The sequence below is a fragment of the Salvelinus alpinus genome, chromosome 31 (genome assembly GCF_045679555.1).
Source record: "Salvelinus alpinus chromosome 31, SLU_Salpinus.1, whole genome shotgun sequence".
NCBI classification, from domain to species: domain Eukaryota; kingdom Metazoa; phylum Chordata; class Actinopteri; order Salmoniformes; family Salmonidae; genus Salvelinus; species Salvelinus alpinus.
This window is the reverse complement of record NC_092116.1, coordinates 14,991,675-15,017,613: the sequence shown is the minus strand read 5'-3', so window position 1 is coordinate 15,017,613 and position 25,939 is coordinate 14,991,675. Positions and strand designations below refer to the sequence as shown.

The 25,939-nt window shown below is 41.8% G+C and overlaps 1 protein-coding gene and 1 pseudogene across 1 annotated transcript; both read right to left on the bottom strand.

Moving 5' to 3' along the window:
• Positions 1-4,789: 4,789 nt before the first annotated feature.
• On the bottom strand, positions 4,790-8,333 carry LOC139561728 (signal-regulatory protein beta-2-like). The gene is made up of 6 exons (XM_071378994.1): positions 8,291-8,333; positions 7,783-8,139; positions 7,313-7,663; positions 5,361-5,489; positions 5,193-5,242; positions 4,790-5,033 (listed from the first exon to the last, which is right to left on the bottom strand). The coding sequence occupies exons 1-6, from the start codon at positions 8,331-8,333 to the stop codon at positions 4,902-4,904; spliced, it is 1,062 nt and encodes a 353-aa protein (XP_071235095.1). The 3' UTR covers positions 4,790-4,901.
• A 6,005-nt stretch (positions 8,334-14,338) lies between these two features.
• On the bottom strand, positions 14,339-25,364 carry LOC139561032 (uncharacterized; annotated as a pseudogene).
• Positions 25,365-25,939: the final 575 nt, after the last annotated feature.

Below are 25,939 nucleotides of genomic sequence, written 5' to 3'. Positions count from 1 at the left end.
TCTTAGTGCCAGCGTCGGTTTGTGGTGGTAAATAGACGGTTATGAAAAATATAGATAGTGTGGTCTACAGCTTATCAAGAGGTACTCTATCTAAGCCTAGCAATACCTCAAGGGATAGGATAGGGGTAGGGGGCAGCATTTTCACTTTTGCATGAAATGCGTGCCCAGAGTAAACTGCCTGCTACTCTGTCCCAGATGCTAATATATCCTCTCTAGGATGAGAGTGGCGCTAGCGGCACTCCCCCCCCACCCCCACTGAAAAACCAGTGCCGCGAAATTCAAAAACAATATTTTTTTTAAATATTTAACTTTCACACATTAAAGTCCAATACAGCTAATGAAAGACACAGATCTTGTGAATCCAGTCAACATGTCCGATTTTTAAAATGTTTTACAGGGAAGACACAATATGTAAAGATGTACATCTATTACCTAAAAACACATTAGCATAATCCACCATCTTTTATTTGTCCACCAACACCAGTAGCCATCACCAATTCGGCTAAACTAAGATATTTATAGCCCCTAACCAACAAAAAAACTCATTAGATGACAGTCTGATAACATATTTATGGTATGGGATAGGTTTTGTTAGAAAAAAGTGCATATTTCAGGTAGGTGGCATAGGTTACAATTGCACCCACCGTCACAAATGGAATAGAAAAACTACTTAGAGCAACGTGTTTACCTACTTACTAATCATCAAACATTTCGTAAAAATACACAGCATACACGAATCGAAAGACACAGATCCTGTGAATACAGACAATATTTCAGATTTTCTAAGTGTCTTACAGCGAAAACACAATAAATCGTTATATTAGCATAGCACATAGCACATAGCAGCCCAGCATTGATTCTAGCCAAAGTGAGCAATAAAAGTCAACATCGCCAAAAGATATTAATTTTTTCACTAACCTTCTCAGAATTCTTCCGATGACACTCCTGTAACATCATATTACACAATCCATATAGAGTTTGATCGCAAATGTTTATATTTAGCCACCAAAATCATGGTTAGACAATGTGAAATGTAGACAAGCTGGTCAGAAAATGTCCTTGCGCCACTTAGACAGTGATCTACTCTTATACATAAATACTCATAAACGTGACTAAAAAATATAGGGTGGACAGGGATTGATAGACAATTTAATTCTTAATACAATTGCGTTATTACATTTTTTAATTTATCCTTACTTTTCAATACAGTTTGCGCCAAGCGAAGCTACGTCAAAAAACATGGCGTCCTAAGCCACTAAAATGTTTCGACAGAAACACGATTTATCATAATAAAAATGTCCTACCTTGAGCTGTTCTTCCATCAGTATCTTGGGCAAAGGATCCTTTCTTGGGAGTAAACGTCTTTTGGTGGAAAGCTGTCCTCTTGCCATGTGGAAATGCCAACTGCGTTCGGGATGAACTGAAAAGCGTGCCCAACTATTCACATCGTTTCAAAAATAAATGTCCCAAAATCGCACTAAACGGATATAAATTGCTATAAAACGCTTTAAATTAACTACCTTATGATGTTTTTAACTCCTATAACGAGTGAAAAGATGACCGGAGAAATATAACAGGCTAAACTAACGCTTGGAACAGGAGAGGGTCGGTGTCCTCCACGCGCGTGACGCACCAATAAAAGACTTGCTAGCTACAGGGTTTTTTAATTTATAGTGCCTGTGAACGCGCAATCGACCCCATTGGAATCGTCATCACGTAAAGGCATCCAGGGGAAGACGTAAGAAGTGTCCGTATAGTCATAGCAATATCAGTGCCCTTTTAACTGACTTCAGAACAGTGGCCAACATTTCTGAAATCTGAATCCATGTCAGGGAAATTGCTGTAGAATGGGCTCTGTTCCACTTAGAGACAAAATTTCAACTCCTATAGAAACTATAGACTGTTTTCTATCCAATAATAATAATAATATGCATATTGTACGATCAAGGATTTTGTGGGAAGCCGTTTAAAAAATTACCCAATTAGCATAAATAGTCTAAACAGCGCCCCCATCCCCAACAGGATATGCATATTATTAGTAGTATTGGATAAAAAACACTGAAGTTTCTAAAACTGTTTGAATGGTGTCTGTGAGTATAACAGAACTCATATGAACTCAAAATCCAACCAGGAAGTGGGAAATCTGAGGTTTGTATTTTTTCAAAGCTTGGCCTACCGAATACAGTGTCTATGGGGTTAAGTTGCACTTCCTAAGGCTTCCACTAGATGTCAACCGTCTTTAGAAACTTGTTTCAGGCTTCTGCTATAAAGGAGGGGGGAATGGGAGCTGAATGAGTCAGTGGTCTGCCAGAGTGTCTCAGGCTCGTGACGCGCACTCCCGACAGAGTTAGCTCTCGTTCCAGTGCTTTGCTACTGACAATGGAATTCTCCGGTTGGAACATTGATGATTTATGTTAAAAACATCCTAAAGATTGATTCCATACATCGTTTGATATGTTTCTACGACCTGTAACGGAACTTTGAGTTTTTGACTGGACCTATTGCTCATGAAGAAGGATTACTGGGCTGAACACGCTAACAACTAGTGGCTATTTGTACATAAATGATGGACTTTATGGAACTTTATGGAACAAATCAGTCATTTATTGTCGAACTGGGATTCCTGGGAGTGCATTCTGATGAAGATCAAAGGTAAGTTAATATTTATCATGTTATTTCTAACTTCTGTTGACCCCAACATGGAGGAAATTTCTTTGTCTGGATTTGGCTGGATTGGGCTCTGAGCGCCGTACTCAGATTATGCTTTTTCCGTAAAGTTTTTTTTGAAATCTGACACAGCGGTTGCAGTAAGGAGAAGTCTCTTTAATTCTGTGAATAACACTGGTATCTTTTATCAATGTTTATTATGAGTATTTCTGGGATTTCTGTGGCTATCTGCAAGATCACCGGATGTTTTGGAATCAAAACATTACTGCACGTAACGTGCCAATGTAAACTGAGATTTTTGGATATAAATATGCACATTATCGAACAAAACATACATGTATTGTGTAAAATGATGTCCTATGAGTGTCATCTGATGAAGATCAAAGGTTAGTGATTAATTCTATCTATATTTCTTCTTTTTGTGACTCCTATCTTTGGCTGGAAAAAGGCTGTGTGTTTTTTTGACTTGGCTCTGAACTAACATAATCATATGTTGTGCTTTCGCTGTAAAGCCTTTTTGAAATCGGACAAGATAGGTAGATTAACAAGATGTTTCTTTCATTTGTTGTATTGGACTTGTTAATGTGTGAAAGTTACATATTTCTAAAAAATATTTTTGAATTTCCCGCGCTGCCTTTTCAGCGGAATGTTGTCGAGGGGTTCTGCTAGCGGAACGCCTGCGCTAGAAAGGTTAATATTAGACATCGCGCACCAGCTGTTATTGACAAATAGATACAAACCCCCAACCCTACCAGACGTAGCTGTTCTGTCCTGCCGATGCACTGAAAACCCAACCAACTGTACATTATCCGTGTCACATTCAGCCACGACTCAGTGAAACATAAGATATTACAGTTTTTAATGTCCCGTTGGTAGGATAGTATCAAATCAAATTGTATTTGTCACATGCGCCGAATACAACCTTACTGTGAAATGTTTACTTACAAGCCCTTAACCAACAAAGAAGTTCAAGAAATAGAGTTAAGAATATATTTATTACAAAAAAAGTTTTAAATTTTTTTCTAAAAAATGAACACAAGAAAATGACATAACAGTAACGAGGCAATATCCATGGGGTACAGGTACCGAGTCAATGTGCGGGGGTACAGGTTAGTCGAGGTCATTTGTAAAGTCACTATGCTCATTGAGTTTATTCTCCAGTGATTGCACATTGGCCAATAGAATGGATGGTAGAGGCGGGTTACCCACTCGCTGACTAATTCTCACAAGGCACCCTGATCTGCTCAACTGTATTTCCTTGTTTTCTTCATGTGAATAATGGGGATTTGGGCCTTGTCCGGGAGCAACATTATATCCTACGTGTCAGACTCATTAAATAAATCTATGTCCAGTTCGAGGTGAGTAATCTCTGTTCTGATATCCAGTAGCTCTTTTCGGTCATAAGAGACGGTGGCAGCAACATTTTGTACAAAATAAGTTAAACAATTTAAAATAGCACAATTGGTTAGGAGCCCGTAAAACAGCAGCCATCCCCTCTGGCGCCATTCACTTGATTTGATTTGATTTGAAGCAGTCGCAGGGACCTTCATATACACTGCTGCTCCCTATTGAAAGATACATGAATTGCAATCCTGCAAGGTGCACTTACAGTTTGTGGAAACTGCTCAGTCACAATATGTACATTGTCATATCTGAAATCAGTCTCAAAAATATAAATTCTGTTCAAAGTATATTCACCTAAGATGTTTATTTTTACTTCAAGGCTTTTCTCATGAAGAGTGAGTTGTGCTCTTAGTGACATGGCTGTTTGTGGTTTTGATGCACTGTGGTGTGTGTAGAGAGCACATGGTGAGGACTGAAGGTCATTGCTGGAGCTTAGAGATTAATTTAGTGGAGTGGAAAATATATTTAGGGCCGTCAGAACACCACAGAGATGCTTTCAGGATACAGTTAAAAAACACCAGTCAATAGATGCATATTCACAGTGCATTATGCAACCAAATATAGCTTTGTTACATTGAGCATCAGCCTAATATGGTTGTTGCATTTTAAATGGGTGGGTGAAATGTAAAGACAGAGAAAAATATGAATGCAAACCAAACAATGCATCTGTATGAAACGTTTTGTTTGATCTAAAATGCACAACTGTATCAATGTTAAAAGGAGCTTGACAGAATACAATTATAACACACAATGAAAAGCCATAGTAATACATACTATAGTGTAGAAAACACAATGTCAATGCGAGTTATTAAAGAGCAAAGGTCTACATTTCAGTCCATGTTTTGGCGTCTCACACCAGAGTAAACAGTGTCTCTCTCCATGGCGCTCCTCTGTCTCCCGGCCTTCACTTTCTTGTGGACGACGTTCAGAGCGGCGTAATGGAGTGTGTCAGCATCTTGATCCTGAGAGGAATAACAGACATAAAATACAAATATTTGTTATTAGACAAAAATATTTATAGTGAAACAACACCTTTAGGTAAATGCCTATTTCCATATTCGGGATGAAGAAAACATATATATTGAATCAACAACAGCTGGACAAGGGTTAGGTCTGTCTACCTGATTATGAGAACTGGTGACTGACGTCATACTTGACTGAGGGTGCGTTCCTTTAAGACAAACAAATGGTGTAATCCTCATCATACATTGAATTAAACCAGTTTCATGACTAAAACATGTAATGCACCAACAGTTTAAGCATATATTGTACACAATGATAACTCTTACCTCCGCACAACAGATTGGTTTTCTTGTTCATCTTATACATAACACAACCAAGGACAATGAGGATGACACATAGAGCCAACGCTACACCCAGACAGTACACCAAGAGAACCTGGTCCTCCTTACAACCATCTGTAGAAATACAGACAGTGATAGAGGAGATTCAGGACATTTAGCTCCACCAGACATATCATTTTTTCACAACATTTTCAGAAATATCACTTACGGTCAATGTCCAGCTTGGTCCCTTTCCTGAACAGTATCTCCCCACATGAGGCCACATCACAGTAGTAAGTCCCAGCATCAGAGAGGCTGAGGTTGCTCTTGGGGAGATTGTAGACACAGCTCTGTGTAGGAGACCTCTTTTAAAATGCTTACGCTTTCAAAGAGTTGTGATATTCATCTTCAAATGGTGTAAAGTCAGAGTTACTGCTTTGTATTTTTCCATCATTTTGGTTGGTTTCTGAGACTGGTGGCACATACAATGCCTATAGAAAGTCTACATCAACATTGGATGACCTCATTTTTATTGCGTAACAAAGTGGGATTAAAATGGATTTAATTGTCATTTGTACACAATTGTCAACGATGTACACAAAACACAAATGTGAAAGAGGAAGAAATTCAAACATAATACTACCTCATACAAATAAGTGGTAAGAGTTAGGCAAGTCAATAAACGTAGGAAATAAAAACATGTTAATTGAAATATCACACAAGTATAAAGGCAGGTTACAGAGTTCCATGTTACAACCATTATCATCAAAAGGAAGAATTCAGACATTTGCAAAATCATTATATACAGTATTTTGTGCTACACTTCTTTTTACAAAAGGAAATGTATCCAGTCAGTCAACCTCAGCCACTATTGCTGAGGATTTGAGACTTATGAAACCATCCTAGTATCAGCTTTCACACTTACTGAACAATTATGGTCTGCATCTGAGTGATTCTCATTGATATTAGGAGAGTATGCCAATGCAGTGACAGTCTCTTCAGCTTGGCCCGACTATTACATTTTACAGCAAATGAGGAAAGTACAAAATAGCCAAGTCACACGGACACAGTCAAGCTCAAAAAGGAGGTCAGTAGGGCTGAACTTAAAATGATGTTGATTGGAGGACTGTCACATCCTGTCTTGATAACTCACACCAGATTAGATGGTTTCTTCCTCTCTGTGTTCTCTCCTCTGTCTCCTGGGCTTCTTGTCAGTGAACTTTAGGCCAGCATAGTTCAGGCCATCATCGTCACCGTGGAGCTGTGGGGATGAAACACAGACTCACTCAAATCAGACTCTGGGTCAAATCTAATGCTGTAAATCTTTTGCTTTAACAAACTTCTCCAGACTCACTCTTGATACAGTACAATTGATCCTGCTAACCTGTTGTTCTGAAGTGTTGGCATGAGGATTCCCAAAGTGGCTTTGTTGAAAAGGGGTCCCAGCTAAGAGGCAAATGTCAAAACATTCAATATTTTTATTATATAAAAACACATACTGCTGTGAATGTCATATTTTCTGCTTCAAAATGAAGTAGGCCAGAGAGGGAAGTGGTAAAAGGAGGGTGAGCCTTTCACCAGTCTTTTGATCTGTAACTATCATTAATGTTAATATTAGTATGAAGACTTTTACTCTACCTGCACAGTGTTCACATCGTGACCTCTTCATTCTCACACAGAGGATAATGTTGACACTCACACTCAGAATCACAGTAGTTGTCAGGCAAGATATAATGATGAGGAAAATAAGATTACTCTGATCACCCAACAGGTCTGAAACTTAAAAAACGAGGCTTGATTATTTTCTATTGTTCTTTATTCCTCAGTGATTTTGGTACACAATGAGCTATACAAGTTATATTTGAAACCTAATACGAATTTAAAGTCATAGAATTACATATTGATATTTTACACCATATGAGAGAAAATGTGTGGTATTTTGGTTATGCACACCTTACCTTCGATGTCCAGCTTGGTCCCGTTCCCAAACAGTATCTCCCCGCATGAGAACACAGCACAGTAGTAAGTCCCAGCATCAGAGAGGCTGAGGTTCCTCTTGGGGAGGTTGTAGACACAGCTCTGTGTAGGAGACCCAGCCTCAGGGCTCTTCTCACACTGATCACTCCTGTCTCCATGCGTGTAAATGATTCCTGGATGGGATTCTCCTGAGCCATGTCTGAACCAATAGACACTGTGTTCTCCTGCACAGGTCTGAGTGTGTATTGTACAGTTCAGAGTCACAGAGTCTCCTGGCTGGACTGACTCAGACACAGGCTGCTGGAGTACAGACATGTGGTTGGACCCTGAATCTAAAGAGAGTGATTAGTAAGATCATTGTGTGTACATTCTTTTTTCCTGCTGGATTAATTCATTTAGCATTATATGAACACACATCATTACCAACTTTTTTAAAAGCAACTTATATTACCTTTGACAATGAAAACAGTTCCTTCTCCAAATTTGACTTCGCTCACTTTCATAGCACCACAGTAGTATGTAGCTGAGTCCCCTGACTCTGTCTTGGAGATGGTCAGGTTAAAGCTGTCAACTCCTCTCTCCACACTCAAACGTTTTGTCTCGTTAAAGTCTTTGTTAAAGTTGTTGGAATAAATACTATTTTGAGTGTGATAAAATGATGATGCCATGAGAAGAGGCTTCTCTCCAACAGTTTGCTTGTACCAAGAGATAAAATGAGATCGACAAAAGCAAGTGAGTGATACACTTTGTCCCAGTTGTGTAACTATCAAAGGGTCTGGTTGGATTACATTGTAGTTATGTGCACAACCTGTGAAACAAACAAACTAAATAAATCAGACAAAGGCATAGTACAGATTTATACATTATTAACATTATTCAGACTACATTGTCATTCAAATTGATTCAAAAAGACCTTGACATAAAAAGTAAAAGGAACGATATTAATATTTCTTACTTACCCAAATTGGAGTAAAACAAAAATATTGTCCAATATATAATCATCATTTTAATGTCCTTTCTGAACTGTATAGTGTGTGGGTCTGACAACAGGGTACCTTTTATATGATGACACTCATTGGGTAATCATTATGAAGTAGGAGGAAACTTTGTACTTAGTGATATTATTGGCTGTCTGAACAGGCATAAAACATCTGATAAAAACTTCAATCTAACATGTGTCCTGTGGCATACCATAGTTAGAGCAGCCCTTCAAATGATGTAATGTCAGAGTTACTGGTTTGTACTTTTTATCATAGGAAGTGAACTCCGTTGAGTTTGGCAACTTTTGAAAATAAAATAAAGATGCGATACTTTGATACCTCATGCAAGTAAGTGGTAAGAATTAGGCAAGTCATTAAACTTAGGAAATAAAACCATATTTATTGAAATATCACACAGGCCAGAGGTCCATTTTACAACTATTATCATCAAAAGTAAGAGTTCAGTTATTTGCTAAATCATTATATACATGTTGTTGTACACTTCTACAAAACAAATGTATCCAGTCAGTCAACCTCAACCTGTCACGACTCCTGCCGAAGTTGGCTCCCCCGCCTGTTCGGTTGGTGCTCGGCGGTAGTCCTCACCGGCCTACTAGCCGCCACCGATTCCTTTTTCTTTTCGGTTAATTTTGTCTAATTAGTTACACCTGTTCCTTATTTGTGTGTTTGATTTACTTCCCTATTTTTTTAATTTTTTTATTTATTTAACCTTTATTTAACCAGGTAGGCAAATTGAGAACACGTTCTCATTTACAATTGCGACCTGGCCAAGATAAAGCAAAGCAGTTCGACACATACAACAACACATAGTTACACATGGAGTAAAACAAACATATAGTCAATAATACAGTGAAAAAAAAAAATAAGTCTATATACAATGTGAGCAAGTGAGGTGAGATAAGGGAGGTGAAGGCAAACAAATATATGTATAAATAAATAAAAATATAAAAGGCCATGGAGGCGAAGTGAGTACAACACAGCAAGTAAAATAAAAACTAAAAAAACACTGGAATGGTTGGTTTGCAGTGGAAGAAAGTGCAAAGTAGAGACAGAAATAATGGGGTGCAAAGGAGCAAAATAAATTAATAAATAAATACAGTAGGTAAAGAGGTAGTTGTTTGGGCTAAATTGTAGATGGGTTATGTACAGGTGCAGTAATCTATGAGCTGCTCTGACAGCCGGTGCTTAAAGCTAGTGAGGGAGATAGGTGTTTCCAGTTTCAGAGATTTTTGTAGTTCGTTCCAGTCATTGGCAGCAGAGAACTGGAAGGAGAGGCGTCCAAAGGAAGAATTGGTTTTGGGGGTGACTAGAGAGATATACCTGCTGGAGCGCGTGCTACAGGTAGGTGCTGCTATGGTGACCAGCGAGCTGAGATAAGGGGGGACTTTACCTAGCAGGGTCTTGTAGATGACCTGGAACCAGTGGGTTTGGCGACGAGTATGAAGCGAGGGCCAGCCAACGAGAGTGTACAGGTCGCAGTGGTGGGTAGTATATGGGGCTTTGGTGACAAAACGGATGGCACTGTGATAGACTGCATCCAATTTATTGAGTAGGGTTTTGGAGGCTATTTTGTAAATGACATCACCGAAGTCGAGGATTGGTAGGATGGTCAGTTTTACAAGGGTATGTTTGGCAGCATGAGTAAAGGATGCTTTGTTGCGGAATAGGAAGCCAATTCTAGATTTGACTTTGGATTGGAGATGTTTGATGTGAGTCTGGAAGGAGAGTTTACAGTCTAACCAGACACCTAGGTATTTGTAGTTGTCCACATATTCTAAGTCAGAGCCGTCCAAAGTAGTGATGTTGGACAGGCGGGCAGGAGCAGGCAGCGATCGGTTGAAGAGCATGCATTTGGTTTTACTTGTATTTAAGAGCAGTTGGAGGCCACGGAAGGAGAGTTGTATGGCATTGAAGCTCGCCTGGAGGGTTGTTAACACAGTGTCAAAAGAAGGGCCAGAAGTATACAGAATAGTGTCGTCTGCGTAGAGGTGGATCAGAGAATCACCAGCAGCAAGAGCGACATCATTGATGTAAACAGAGAAGAGAGTCGGTCCAAGAATTGAACCCTGTGGCACCCCCATAGAGACTGCCAGAGGCCCGGACAACAGACCCTCCGATTTGACACACTGAACTCGATCAGAGAAGTAGTTGGTGAACCAGGCGAGGCAATCATTAGAGAAACCAAGGCTGTCGAGTCTGCCAATGAGGATGTGGTGATTGACAGAGTCAAAAGCCTTGGCCAGGTCAATGAATACGGCTGCACAGTATTGTTTCCTATCGATGGCGGTTACGATATCGTTTATGACCTTGAGCGTGGCTGAGGTGCACCCATGGCCAGCTCTGAAACCAGATTGCATAGCGGAGAAGGTGTGGTGGGATTCGAAATGGTCGGTAATCTGTTTGTTGACTTGGCTTTCGAAGACCTTAGAAAGGCAGGGTAGGATAGATATAGGTCTGTAGCAGTTAGGGTCAAGGGTGTCCCCCCCTTTGAAGAGGGGGATAACCGCAGCTGCTTTCCAATCTTTGGGGATCTCAGATGACACGAAAGAGAGGTTGAAGAGGCTAGTAATAGGGGTGGCAACAATTTCAGCAGATAGTTTTAGAAAGAAAGGGTCCAGATTATCTAGCCCGGCTGATTTGTAAGGGTCCAGATTTTGCAGCTCATTTAGAACATCAGCTGACTGTATTTGGGAGAAAGAGAAATGGGGAAGGCTTGGGCGAGTAGCAGAGGGGAGGGCAGTGCTGTTGTCCGGGGTAGGGGTAGCCAGGTGGAAAGCATGGCCAGCCGTAGAAAAATGCTTATTGAAATTCTCAATTATAGTGGATTTGTCGGTGGTGACAGTGTTTCCTATCTTCAGAGCGGTTGGAAGCTGGGAGGAGGTGTTCTTATTCTCCATGGACTTTACGGTGTCCCAGAACTTTTTTGAATTTGTGTTGCAGGAAGCAAATTTCTGCTTGAAAAAGCTAGCCTTGGCTGTTCTAACTGCCTGTGTATATTGGTTTCTGGCTTCCCTGAAAAGTTGCATATCACGGGGGCTGTTCGATGCTAATGCAGAACGCCATAGGATGTTTTTCTGTTGGTTAAGGGCAGTCAGGTCAGGAGAGAACCAAGGGCTATATCTGTTCCTGGTTCTAAATTTCTTGAATGGGGCATGCTTATTCAAGATGGTGAGGAAGGCATTTTAAAAAAATGACCAGGCATCCTCTACTGACGGGATGAGATCAATATCCTTCCAGGATACCCCGGCCAGGTCGATTAGAAAGGCCTGCTCGCTGAAGTGTTTCAGGGAGCGTTTGACAGTGATGAGTGGAGGTCGTTTGACCGCTGACCCATTACGGATGCAGGCAATGAGGCAGTGATCGCTGAGATCTTGGTTGAAAACAGCAGAGGTGTATTTGGAGGGCAAGTTTGTTAGTATGATATCTATGAGGGTACCCGTGTTTACGGAATTGGGGTGGTACCTGGTAGGTTCATTGATAATTTGTGTGAGATTGAGGGCATCAAGCTTAGATTGTAGGGTGGCTGGGGTGTTGAGCATGTTCAAATTTAGGTCGCCTAGCAGCACGAGCTCTGAAGATAGATGGGGGGCAATCAGTTCACATATAGTGTCCAGAGCACAGCTGGGGGCAGAGGGTGGTCTATAGCAGGCGGCAACGGTGAGAGACTTGTTTTTAGAGAGGTGGATTTTTAAAAGTAGAAGTTCAAATTGTTTGGGAACAGACCTGGATAGTATAACAGAACTCTGCAGGCAGTCTTTGCAGTAGATTGCAACACCGCCCCCTTTGGCCGTTCTATCTTGTCTGAAAATCTTGTAATTGGGGATGAAAATGTCTGAATTTTTGGTGGTCTTTCTAAGCCAGGATTCAGACACGGCTAAAACATCCGGGTTGGCAGAGTGTGCTAAAGCAGTGAACAAAACAAACTTAGGGAGGAGGCTTCTAATGTTAACATGCATGAAGCCAAGGCTATTACGGTTACAGAAGTCATCAAAAGAGAGCGCCTGGGGAATAGGAGTGGAGCCAGGTACTGCAGGGCCTGGATTCACCTCTACATCACCAGAGGAACAGAGGAGGAGTAGGATAAGGGTACGGCTAAAAGCTATGAGAATTGGTCGCCTAGAGCTACTAGAGCAGAGAGTAAAAGGAAGTTTCTGGGGGCGATAAAATAGTTTAAAGGAATAATGTACAGACAAAGGTATGGTAGGATGTGAATACAGTGGAGGTAAACCTAGGTATTGAGTGATGATGAGAGAGATATTGTCTCTAGAAACATCATTGAAACCAGGTGATGTCATCGCATATGTGGGTGGTGGAACTGAGAGGTTGGATATGGTATAGAGAGCAGGGCTAGAATCTCTACAGTGAAATAAGCCAATAAACACTAACCAGAACAGCAATGGACAAGGCATATTTACATTAAGGAGAGGCATGCTAATCGAGTGATCAATAAGGGTCCAGTGAGTAGAGGTTGGTTGGGGTCGTGGCGATCCAGACAGCTGGCCGGGTATATGGCTATCGGTAGCAGCATAGGATGGAGGTCTGTTTGTAGATACCTCGTGCGTTTCCGTCGGTAGGTTAGTGGGGTTCCGTGTAGTGGGGTTCCGTGTGGTAGAGGGGATCAATCCAAATTGGCAAAATAGATATAGTGACCCAAGGAAAAAAAATAAAATAAATAAATAATAATAATAATAATAGTTGTCCGATAAACTTGTTCAGATAGCAGCCGATAAGACAGCTAACGATTAGCGGGCCTCAGATGAGCGTTCAGGTAACGTCGGGACGGAGGTGCCAGTTGGATAAATCCCTCGGGCAGATAACGTCGGCAGTCAGTCGCGGCAGTCAGTCGTGAAGGCCCGGTGGGGTTCCGTATCTGCAGCAGCAACAAAAGAAACGGGTCCGGATGGTGATGGAACTCCTCAGTTGGCTAGCTCCAGAATGATTTGAGTTTGCTCCGGGGTCGACGTAAGCCAATAGTCACACGGTTTGCAGCTAGCTAGCTGCGAAATCAAGGTGCAAGTGTCCAGAGCCTGCGGCTGGAATCCGGGGAAACTGAGAGAAAAAAAGTCCCGGAATGCTCCGGTCCGAGTCGCGTTGCACAAAAGTGCCGGTAGATTATCGAGCTAAAGGAATAGCTGATGACCACTAAACGTGGGCAGCTGAAACACCAACGCTAGCCAGCAAACCGGCTAATTTCGGGGCAGCTACAGATTAGCTTCTGGCTAGCTATCGGAGTAGCTTCTGGTTAGCTTTCAGGCTAGCTTCTGAATTAGCCCCTGGCTAGCTTCCACGATGGATTTTCAGATTGAGGTAAATAATACTTTTTGTAATTGGTGAAGCGGGTTGCAGGAAAGCTTTTGCAGGAAAGCTTTTGTAGTTGAGTTCTTGGATAATAAAATAAATAAAAGATATGCGAAGAAAGGTGTAAATATATATATATACAGGACACGACAATACGGAACAGAAAAAGACGTCTGAACTGCTAAGCCACCTTGGACATGTTTAGGTTGTGAACTCCGCCCCTTTGTTGTGCGGGATTATTTTGGTGTTCACGGTTGTGTCGTTTGGTGTTGTTTTTTTGTGCTCTGGACCGTGTTACCCGTTATATTGGGTTGGTCAGTGTTTTGCGCCCTGAGTGGTTGGACATTTACTTTTGGTGCTGCATTAAAGTGCATCTTTCCACTGGACCTCTCTGCTCTCTGCGTTTGATTCCTTCATCACACCTAGTCAGCCGTGACACAGCCACTGTTGGTGAGGATTTGAGACGTCTGAAACCATCCTAGTATCAGCTTTCACACTTGCTGAACAATTATGCTCTGCATCAGAGTGGTTTTACATTTAAATTAGGCGAATCTTGGCCCCTGCAAAGGCATCCTACAGCAAGTTAGAAATGTATATAATCGTCAGGTCACACTGGAATAGTCAAGATCAATGTGGAGTTCAGAGGAGGGGTGGGACTTAACTTAGAATGATGCCTATTGGATGACTCTCACATGTCACATCCTGTCTCTATGACAAACCAGAGTAGATGGTTTCTTCCTCTCTCTGTTCTCTCCTCTGTCTCCTGGGTGTGGTACTCTTCTTGTCAGTGAACTTCATGCCAGTATAGTTCAGTGCACCATTGTTCCGTGGAGCTACGAGGATGAAACACACACTCACTCAATTCAGATTCTAGGTCAAAACTAATGCTGTACTCTTTTGCTTTAACACTCTTATCCAGTCTCACTCTTGATACGGCAATTCTGCTAACCTGTTGATCTGACGTGTTGGCATGAGGATTCCCATACTGGCTTTGCGGAGAAGGGATCCCCACTAAAAGACAAATTACATGGCATGCAAAATACTTGAAACCTCTTCTCAAAAGGCGTACTACCATGTCTTATTTTCTTCTGAATTAAGAAATGATACCAGAGTAGCTGTAAATAGGTTGCTGTGTGTGTGAGGGGGTGCTAGTGGCATGAGAAGAGAAACAACTATTCATCACTGCAGCATAAAGATGCCTGCGTATGGATTAAATAAATACATTCAACTTCCTTTGTCTTGATTATTGTTAAACACTTTATTTATCTTATCACAAGTAAGTCATTGTCAAATGAGTGTGTCAAAGAAGCAATGCACCTAATTCATTACAGTTACAGCTAACAAAGTTAACAAGGCTGTGTCATTCATCCAGTTCTACTGTCTGATCCCAGAGTACATCATCTCTTCCTACATGTTGCTTCTCTGTCTTCTAGACCTGTTCTTCTTGTTGCTCAGATTCAGAGCTACATAATGGAGACTGTCTGCATCTTGGGCCTGTGAAGAACAATTATAAAATGGAAGGGACTATTACTATATGTTTTTATTGTAACCCCTTTCACTCTTCTTTATATGGTAATTCAACATAAGGAATTCTACTTACCGCTGCATCTGAAGAAGAGACTGCTGGACCTCTTGTCTGAAAGATGGGTCCTGAAAAGAAACACAGAAAATATAAAGATACAACTGCTTATTCCATTACAGATACATCTGGTGATATCAAAGAAGAGCGACTTCTATGAAGGACTTTACCTGTTACATACATCATTCATTTTTTTGGTATGGACTTCACTTACCTTTACACTGCAGATACTTTAATCTTTTTCATGATGTACGTAATGCAACCAAGGACAATAATCAGGATAAATGAGAGACCCAATGCTGCACTCAGGCAGTACACTAAGATAAGAGGGTCTGCGTCATTGTTTCTTATGTGGTCTAAATAACTAGTACTATGTACAGTTTTACACAGTAGATTATACAATAGATATAAACAAAAATGTAAGTTGTTTCACCTGCACTTGATCTTCAGCTTGGTCCCATTTCCAACAGTATCTGCCCACATAAGACCACAGCATAATAGTAAGTCCCAACATCAGAGAGGTTGAGGTTCCTCTTGGGGAGGTTGTAGACACAGCTCTGTGTAGGAGACCCAGCCTCAGGGCTCTTCTCACACTGATCACTCCTGTCTCCATGGGTGTAAATGATTCCTGGATGGTATTCTCCTGAGCCATGTCTGAACCAATACACACTGTGTTCTCCTGCACAGGTCTCAGTGTGTATTGTACAGTTCAGAGTCACAGCGTCTCCTGGCTGGACTGACTCAGACATAGACTGCTATACAACCGTTGTGTTTCTGGATGCTGAACCTGACAAAAAGGTTTTCATGTCAGTAATGTTTCCTATTTTGTGTCCTAACTGAACATTTGTTGAAAACTTAATCTGGAGCAATTTCTGATTTTGCAAATACCTCAAATTGTATTAAGACATTGTACGTATATCCAAAACGTAAAGTGCAAAAATGATCAAGATTATAGTTGCAGAACATTAGTTTCTATTTATTTGCTCTCAAATTCAGATTGTGTACCTTTAATAATGAGAATGGCTCCTTCTCCAAATTCCACCTTGCTGGAATAAGAACTCTCTCATTAATATGTTGCTGAATCTGAGAGCTGCATGTCTGAGATCAATAGGTGTTTTATTCCTCTGCTAATTTGCACTGAGAATCGAGGGTTGCCTTTAAATTCATTGTGGACACAAGGCGCATGACTGAGGATTGTACCGCAGCTGGAATACACACAAAAACTAGTATGAATTGTATCAATAAAGTACCTGGGTGTCTTCTGTTGGGTCTAATTTGAAATAATTACTACACCAGAAGGTAATGGTTATATGTAGGAGGAATGTATATGGTGGGGTCAAGTGAGGGTAGATAAGTGACATGGGCCTGAAAAGTTACTAAGTAAGGGAAAAGGCAATCACATGATTGCGGTCACTGATAAGGGTGGATAGCTGTGGATTAGTGAAGAATGTGGGCCAAGGTCAGGTCAGGTCACATGAAGGGAGAAGGAACAGTTTATTACCAACATCACTTAACTTCCAGCACAAGTATAAATACTTGTGCTGGTGGAAACATGTCCTTGTCTTTGCAGCTGTTTAACCCATTGGGTGAATAAACTTGGTCAGTCTTACTTTCACTATCATTCACAGAAACATTAAGTGTGACACCTGAGAGTTAGTAGGAGTCAGGGTTTGTACCTGGGTGGGTAGGGCTCTTGGCTGTAGCCTGGATACACCTTCTACTCTACACTAAACTAATGATTACAGTTCAATAATTGATAAAACCTATGATCTTGTAAGTGATAAGATACTGTGTTAGTCTACATGGCATGCAGTATGTCAGGGGAACTGTGTTTCTAATAGTGATGGGCGTGAACAACGACGAAGGAGAGTAACTGACTGACACCACATAGACATCCTTCTGGAACCACATAGTGAGTGAGAGGTCAACCAGGCCTGTACAAAGCAAAGAGACAGCCTTGTCTTGAGCTCACAACAGATCAAAGTGTTCAGGTACCTGTGAACAGCTCAATGAGTGTGTGATGCGTGGGTGGGTTTAGCATGGTAACAGTAGGTTGTCTCTGCAGAAACCCTCTGGACAAACATTCATACAGGCAAACTATGCACAAAACCCAAGAGATGGAATACGTTTTTTTCCATATCAGTTGCTTAAATAGATTAAACAATGCAAAATTAATGCAAGAAGAAGGCACATTCTGAACACAGGGATTTCAGGAGAGCAGTTCAATCAATTAACACATACAGTATAAGCAGGGAGGCTGATGATCAATTGAATTAGAAGTCGCAGGCTAATATTTTTCAAATGCAAAACGAGCAACAAAGCAATCTCAATAAATCATAATTTGTAATGCATAGCGATGATACAGTATTGCCTACTTTATTCTATTGACACTGGTCTTAGCTTTATCTATTTCCTGGTGATGTAGACGATGATTAAGATGATCAGACAGCAGTGGAGAATTCCAGTTCTTATGATGGAGAGAAGACCAGGATTCTCATCTGAGGATCAACATCACATAGGCTGACCAGGTGAAAGCTATGATCCCTTATTGATGTCACTTGCTAATAAATCCACTTCAATCAGGGTAGATGAAGGGGAGGAGACAGGTTAAATAAGGATTCTTAAACCTTGAGACAACTGAGACATGGATTGTGTGATTCAGAGGGTGAATGGGAAAAACAAAAGATGTATGTGCCTCTGAAGAGGTAGGGTAGTAGGTGTCAGGCGCATCGGTTTGTGTCAAGAACTGCAATGCTGCTGGGTTTTTCATGTCTAACATTTTCTTGTGTTTATCAAGATTGGTCCACCACCCAAAGGACATCCAGCCAACTTGACAAAACTGTGGGAAAAATTGGAGTCAACATCTGCCAGCATCCCTGTGGATGCTTTCGACACCTTGTAGAGTCCATGCACAGATGAATTGAGGCTGTTCTGAGGGGCAAAAAGGTGTGGGGGGTGCAACTCAATATTAGGAAGGTGTTCCCAATATTTGGTATACTCAGTGTGTACCGTATCACTCCACTATATTGCTGTGGGCATTAGTTGATACCGCAAATCAATATTTGACCAATACTATGTGGACACCTGCTTGTCGAGCATCTCATTCCAAAATCATGGGCATTAATATGGAGTTGGTCTCCCCTTTGCTGCTATAACAGCCTCCACTCTTCTGTGAAGGCTTTCCACTAGATGTTTGGAAATTGGTACAGGGACTTGATTCCATTCAGCCACAAGAGCATTTGCGAGGTTGGGCACTGATGTTGGGCGATTAGGCCTGGCTCGCACACGACTTTAAAATTAATCTCAAAGGTGTTCGATGTGGTTGAGGTCAGGGCTCTGTGCAGGCCAGTCAAGTTCTTCCACACTGATCTCGAAAAACAATTTCTGTATGGACCTCGCTTTGTGCACATGGGCATTGTCATGCTGAAAAAGAAAGGGCCTTCCACAAACTGTTGCCACAAAGTTGGAAGCACATAATCCTCTAGATTATATTCATTGTATTATGTAGCTTTAAGATTTCCTTTCACTGGAACTAAGGGGCCTAGCCCGAACCATGAAAAACAGCCCCAGACCATTATTCATCCCCCACCAAACATTACAGTTGGCACTATGATTTGTGGCAGGTAGTGTTTTTCTGACATTCGCCAAACCCAGATTCGTCTGTTGGACTGCTAGATGGTGAAGCGTGATTAATCACTCCAGAGAACGCGTTTCCACTGCTCTAGAGTCCAATGGCATTGAGCTTTACACCACTCCAGCTGACATTTGGCATTGCGCATGATGATGTTAGGCTTGTGTGCTACTGGTCGGCCATGGAAACCCATTTCATGATGGTCTTGACGAACAGTTCTTGTGCTGACGTCGGGTGCTGACATTGCTTCCAGAGCCATTTTGGAACTCGGTAGGCAGTTTTGCAACCGAGGACAAGCTAATTTTATGCGCTATGATCTTCAGCACTCAGTGGTCCCGTTCTGTGAGCTTGTGGGGCCTACCACTTCTCGGCTGAGTCGTTGTTGCTCCTAGATGTTTCAACCTCACAATAACATCACTTACAGTTGACCTAGGCAACTCTGCCAATGTTTGTCTATGGAGATTGCATGGCTGTGTGCTAGATTTTATAAACCTGTCAGCAACGTGTATGGCTGACACAGCCAAATCCACTCATTTGAAGGGGTGTTCACATACTTTTGTATATACAGTATATGTACAAGTTTGAACATGAGTGGGGTAAACACCTACACAATGAAACAAGTACATTTTATGTCAGTCTTACATTCCTAGTATATCATTCACAGAAACATTCACTAAGTATAACACCTGATAGTGCATGCCTGATTGGACACCCCAGACAACCAGCTAATGTGACACACTTTATCTAGTGTGTTTTACTCTGTGGTTACTGTGGTTCTAAAAGGAAGCAATTTATCAGAAGGATCCTCCTCTATTGGTCTCATTCTGACAGAGAAACCTGCAGTAGTTTTTGTTCTTCACAAGACATGTTTGTTTGAGAATGTACTGAAAGTTATTCCATGACATCATCACCAAATTGCCCCTCCCCCCTGGACCACAAGTTAGAATAGATGGTGCTGCATCATACATGAGGTGCTTAACTCAGAGGGTTCAGATAGGGTTCATTAGCAGTTATTTGTGGTTTGTAACGGATTTCAGATAACTAAATATATATTTCAGTCAGTTTAATAAATAACTGTTTTGTTGTGGCTGTAAGCTGTCAGGGGCAACATAAACAACAAGGAAAGACAGTGAGAACAACAGTGATACCACATAGACATCCTGCTGAAAACCACATAGAGACACAGAGACAGTTAGCAGGGTCCTGTGTGCACAAAGCCAGCAGGCCCACCTGACCAAAGCGTAGATATGACCTTGTCTTGTGCTTACAGAAGACTGCATAGTTCCTGTGAACTTGTTGTGTGGGGGTGGGTGTGATTGACATGCTATCAACACTACTAAAAGAGGACAACACATTGCAGAGGAGAGATGATTTGAATAAATAGGTTGTCTCCCATACCTATTCAATTACTCCCTGGAAGTCAATACAAACTACACACAAATACGAGTCATTGTCTTCATCATGAGATCATTCTACTACCTATTTCATTTTGAGTGATTGTGTGGCTCCTCCTGGTAACTAAGCTACACATTATAATATCTTAGTTGATGTTAGTATTAATGATCCAGTGATGATGACTACCTAGACTGTTTGATGTATGTGACTCTATTATTCTGAAATGGATTTATAACATGATACAGATGTGTAATATGTAAGTAATAAATGTATATAATACCTTGTTATAGAATCTTAACAGCACCACAGTGTCTTTGTTGGGCCTTTGTTGACAGATATTATGACTACACACATGAGCTATCACAGGAAAGTCAATTTTCTACGATTCTTGGTCAAATTAGTGAACAATTTGAACATTTTCACAACTTTTAAAAGTTGCTGCGACTCTAGTGGTGAAGTAGTCACATAATCAAATCAAGTTGTATTTGTCACATGCACTGAATGCAGCAGGTGAAATTCTTAGTCACAAGCCCTTAAGACCAACAACGCAGTTTTAAGAAGAAAATAAAACAACTATAAAATAACAATAATGAGTCTATATACAGGGGGTACCGGTACAGAGTCATTGTACAGGGGTACAGGTTAGTCGAGGTGATATGTAGATTTAGGTATGGGTAAAGTGACCATGTATAGATAATAAACAGCGAGTAGCAGCAGTGTGGGGGGGTTGGGGCATTTGATTAATTGTTCAGCAGACTTATGGCTTGGGGGTAGAAGAAGTTAAGAAGTATTTTGCACCTAGACTCTGTTACTTCTTGCCGTGCAGTAGCAGAGAGAACACTGACTTGGGTGACTGGAGTCTTTATATATAGGTCCTGGATGGCAGGAGGCTTAGCCCCTGTGATGAACTGGGCCGTACGCACTACCCTCTGCAGCGCCATTACGATCAGTTGCCGAGCAGTTGCCACACCAGGCGGTGATGCAACCGGTCAAGATGCTCTCGATGGTGCAGCTGTAGAACCTTTTGAGGATTTGGGAACCCATGCCAAAGTCTCCTGAGGGGGAAAAGGCGTTACCGTGCCCTTATCACACATTTCTTGGTGTTCTTGGACCATGATAGGTTCTTGGTGATGTGGACACCAAGGAACTTGAAACTCTCGACCAGCTCCACCACAGCCCTGTCGATGTGAATGGGGGCGTGGTCTGCCCTCCTTTTCCTGTAGTCCACGATCATCTCCTTTGTCTTGCTGACGTTGAGGGAGAGGTTGTTGTCCTGGGACCACACTGCCAGGTCTCTTATCTCCTCCCTACAGGCTGTCTCATTGTTGTCGGTGATCAGGCCTACCACTGTTGTGTCGTCAGCAAACTTAATGATGGTATTGGAGTCCAGGTTGGCCAGGCAGTTGTGGGTGAACAGGGAGTACAGGAGGGGACTAAGCACACACACCTGAGGGGCCCCCGTGTTGAGGATCTGCATAGCAGACGTGTTGTTGCCTACCCTTACCACCTGGAGGCAGCCCGTCAGGAAGTCCAGGATCTAGTTGCAGAGGGAGGTGTTTAGTCCCAGGGTCCTTAGCTTAGAGATTTGTGAGAACTATGGTGTTGAATTCTGAGCTGTAGTCAATGAACAGCATTCTCACATAGGTGTTCCTTTTATCCAGGTAGGAAGGCGTAGTGCACTTGAGATTGCGTCATCTGTGGATCTGTTGGGCGGTACGCAAATTGGAGTGGTCTAGGATTGCCGAGATTATGGTGTTGATGTGAGCCATGATTAGCCTTTCAAAGCACTTCATGGCTACCGACGTGAGCGCTACAGGTCAGTAGTCATTTAGGCAGGTTACCTTAGCTTTCTTGGGCACAGGGTCTATGGTTGTCTGCTTGAAACATGTAGGTACTGTACTACAGACACGGTCAGGGAGAGTTTGAAAATGTCAGTGAAGACACTTGCCAGTTGGTCCGCGTGTGTCTGAGTACACATCCTTGTAATCCAAGATCCTGGCACTGCAGCCTTTTGAATGGTGACCTACGGAGAGCGTGATCACACAGTCATCCGGAACAGCTGGTGCTCTCATACATGATTCAGTGTTGCTTGTCTCAAAGGGAGCATAAAGGCATTAGCCCGTCTGGTAGGTTTGCGTCACTGGGCAGCTCGCTGCCGAGCGTCAGAGCCGGTGTAGTCGGATTCAATCTTCATCCTTTATTGACGCTTTGCCTGTTTTATGGTTCGTCTGAGGGTATACCGGGATTTCTTATAAGCGACCGGATTAGTGTCCCGCTCCTAGAAAGCGGCAGCTCTTTAGCTTGTTGCGGATGTTTCCGGTAATCCATTGCTTCTGATTGGGATATGTACGTACGGTTACTGCGGGGACGTCTTTGACGATGCACGTATTGATGAAGCCGGTAACTGAGGTGATATACTACTCAGTGCCATTGGATAAATCCAGGAACATTTTCTGGTCTGTGCTAGCAAAACAGTCCTGTAGCATCCGCGTCATCTGACCACGTCCGTATTGAGCGAGTCACTGGCACTTCCTGCTTCAGTTTGTGCTTGTAAGCAGGAATCAGGAGAATAGAATTATGGTCAGATTTGCCAAATGGAGGGCGAGGGAGAGCTTTGTACGCATCTCTGTGTGTGGAGTTAATTAAGGTGGTGTCGTTTTTTTCCCTCTGGTTGCACGTGACATACTGGTAGAAATGAGTTCAAACGTATTTAAGTTGGCCTGCATTAAAGTAACCCAGCCACTAGGAGTGTTGCCTCTGGATGAGCATGTTCTTGTTTACTTATGGCCTTATACAGCTCTTTGAGTGTGGTCTAAGTGCCAGCGTCGGTTTGTGGTGGTAAAGAGACGGCTACAAAAAATATAGATGAAAACCGTCTTGGTAGATAGAGGGGTCAACAGCTTATCATAATGTACTCTACCTCAGGAGAGCAATACCTAGAGACAAACTTAATATTAGACATTGTGCACCAGCTGTTATTGACAAATCGACACACACCCCCACAACTGGTCCTACTAAATAAACTAAACTAAAGCGCCATCGACTTGATTTGATTTGAAGCAGTAACAGGGACATTCATATACACTGCTGCTCACTATTGAAAGATAAATATATTGCAGTCCTGCAAGGTGCACTTCTACATTCACATTTTGTCAATAGTTTCTGAAACCTGCTCAGTCAAAATGTGTCATCATTTACCTCAAGCTTTTCAATGTTCAACCATGAGGGAGAGGGACCATTGTCAAACCTCTGAGCCAGAAACCTAGACTGTGCAGCCCAGTAGTACATTCTAAAATTGGGGAGGTTTAAGTCCCCTTGACCGTAATCAAGGGTCAGTTTACTGGATGGGATTCTTCTCAGCCATGTCTGAACCAATAGACAATGTGTTCTCCTGCACAGGTCTCAGTGTGTATTGTACAGTTCAGAGTCACAGAGTCTGCTGGCTGGACTGACTCGGACACAGACTACTGAGTAAGATGATGGTTCCTGGATTCTACATATTTTACACGATACAACCAAGGTTCTAATAAATGTTTGTTATATTACAATATAACCACTAGGAGATCCTGATAGTCACATGTTAATAAATATACAGTGAGTGTACAAAACATTAAGAACAACCGCTTTTTCCATGACTGACCAGGTAATTCCAGGTGAAAGCTATGATCCCTTATTGATTTCACCTGTTAAATCCACTTCAATTGGTGTAGATGAAGGGGAGGAGACAGGTTAAAGAAGGATTTTGAGCCTTGAGACATGGATTGTGTATGTGTGCCATTCAGAGGGTGAATGGACAAGACAAAAGATGCAAGTGCCTTTGAATGGGGTAGGATAGTAGGTGCCAGGCACATCTGTTTGAGTGTGTCAAGAACGGCAATGTTGCATAGGTTTTTCATGCTCAGTTTCCCGTGTGAATCAAGAACGGTCCACCACCCATAGGACATCCAGCCAACTTGACACAACTGTGGGAAGCATTGGAGTCAACATGGGCCAGCATCCCTGTGGAATGCTTTCGACACCTTGTAGTCCATGCCCTACGAATTGTAAAAAAAAAAATGTATTGAACCTTTATTTAACTAGGCAAGTCAGGTAAGAACAAATTCTTATTTACAATGACGGCTGGGCCAATTGTGCACCACCGTATGGGACTCCCAATCATGGCCAGTTGTGATACAGCCTGAAATCGAACCAGGGTGTTTGTAGTGACACCTCAAGCACTGAGATGTAGTTCCTTAGACCGCTGCACCACTCTTCTGAAGGAAATATCAGGCAGATGTCATGAGGAAGATGTTCCTAATGTTTTGTACACTCAGTGTATATATTTTACTTACCCCCATGCATCAGAAACACACCCTTCCTGAAGATCATGGCATCATAATCACGTGCAGCACAGTTATACATCCCCATATCTGATGGTCTAGCATCTGAAATAGTCAGCACAAAACTGGTTCCACTCTTCATTGCCGTAAACCGGGTGCTGTTGATAAACTCTCCAAAGAACTTTGCAGTGTTAGAGTGAGTGTAAAGAGACAGCATCAATACTGGGGCTTGTCCTATTATTATCTTGAACCAGTTGTAGTAGTTGACATCTTCTTCTGACATGAGGCATTCCAAATGATTTCTGTCTCCAGGCAGGAAAGTCTTCAGGACATCAGACTGAATCACGGCACCAAGAGACAAGCTTAAAAATATAAAACTGTATATTAAAATAATTCTCATATCATTCTTGCTCATGCCTGTACTGTAAGAACTCTGTGTGGAACAAAATGTATCTCAATCTTAAATATGCGTGATTTAGTCCAAATAGTATGACACCTTACCTGCTCAAATGAATAGTTTCATCATTGTCCTCTTCCTTATGTGTTTACTAGTTGTCTTGTCTGTCAGATGAGAGTGAGTAGGTTGGCTGGAGTGTTGGTCCACAGGTCTGATTGGCTGTACCAACTGTTCTGCTTATATGAAAGTTATAAGTAATCACAACAACATTCTTCTCTGTTTCAGATTTTTACACTGTACCTGTTCATGAATGAAAGGGGAATACCTAGTCAGTTGTACAACTGAATGCCTTCAACTGAAATGGGTCTTCCGCATTTAACCCTCTGAATCAGAGAGGTGCAGGGGGCTGCCATAATCGACGTCCACGGCAGCCTTGTTCAGGGTCAGATTGTTACCTTGTCAGCTCGGGGATTTGAGCCAGCAACCTGTTGGTTACTGGTCCAACACTCTAACAACTAGGCTACCTGCCATTTATTCAAGTTAAATTAAATGTAATTGTAATATTTACTTTTCCATTTCTCCATGACGTCCATGAAGTCCATTATCAATAGACCTATGTGTGATCTTCAACTGTAATATGTTGTCGTATTAAAGTTTGACTGAAACTCATGTGAATAAAAGGTCCTATGGTTTGTTCTCTAAGGTCTAACTGACATTAGAAAGATGACAAGAGCATCAACCACAGTGTGAGGTGACAGGAACTACAAGTCTGTAGCCAGAGATGACCTGATATTATTGGTTAGTAGCTCTGACACTCAGACAGAACTGCAGGCTTTGATGATGAGCTATAAGACCTGTATCTGAAAAGACCTGTCTACCTTTCTACCTGTAGCTACAGCCGGGATTGGGTTATCTTTAGGGTTAGGACTGGGGCTATAGTGTTAGCTTTAGGGTTAGGACTAGGGCTATAGGGTTAGCTTTAGGGTTA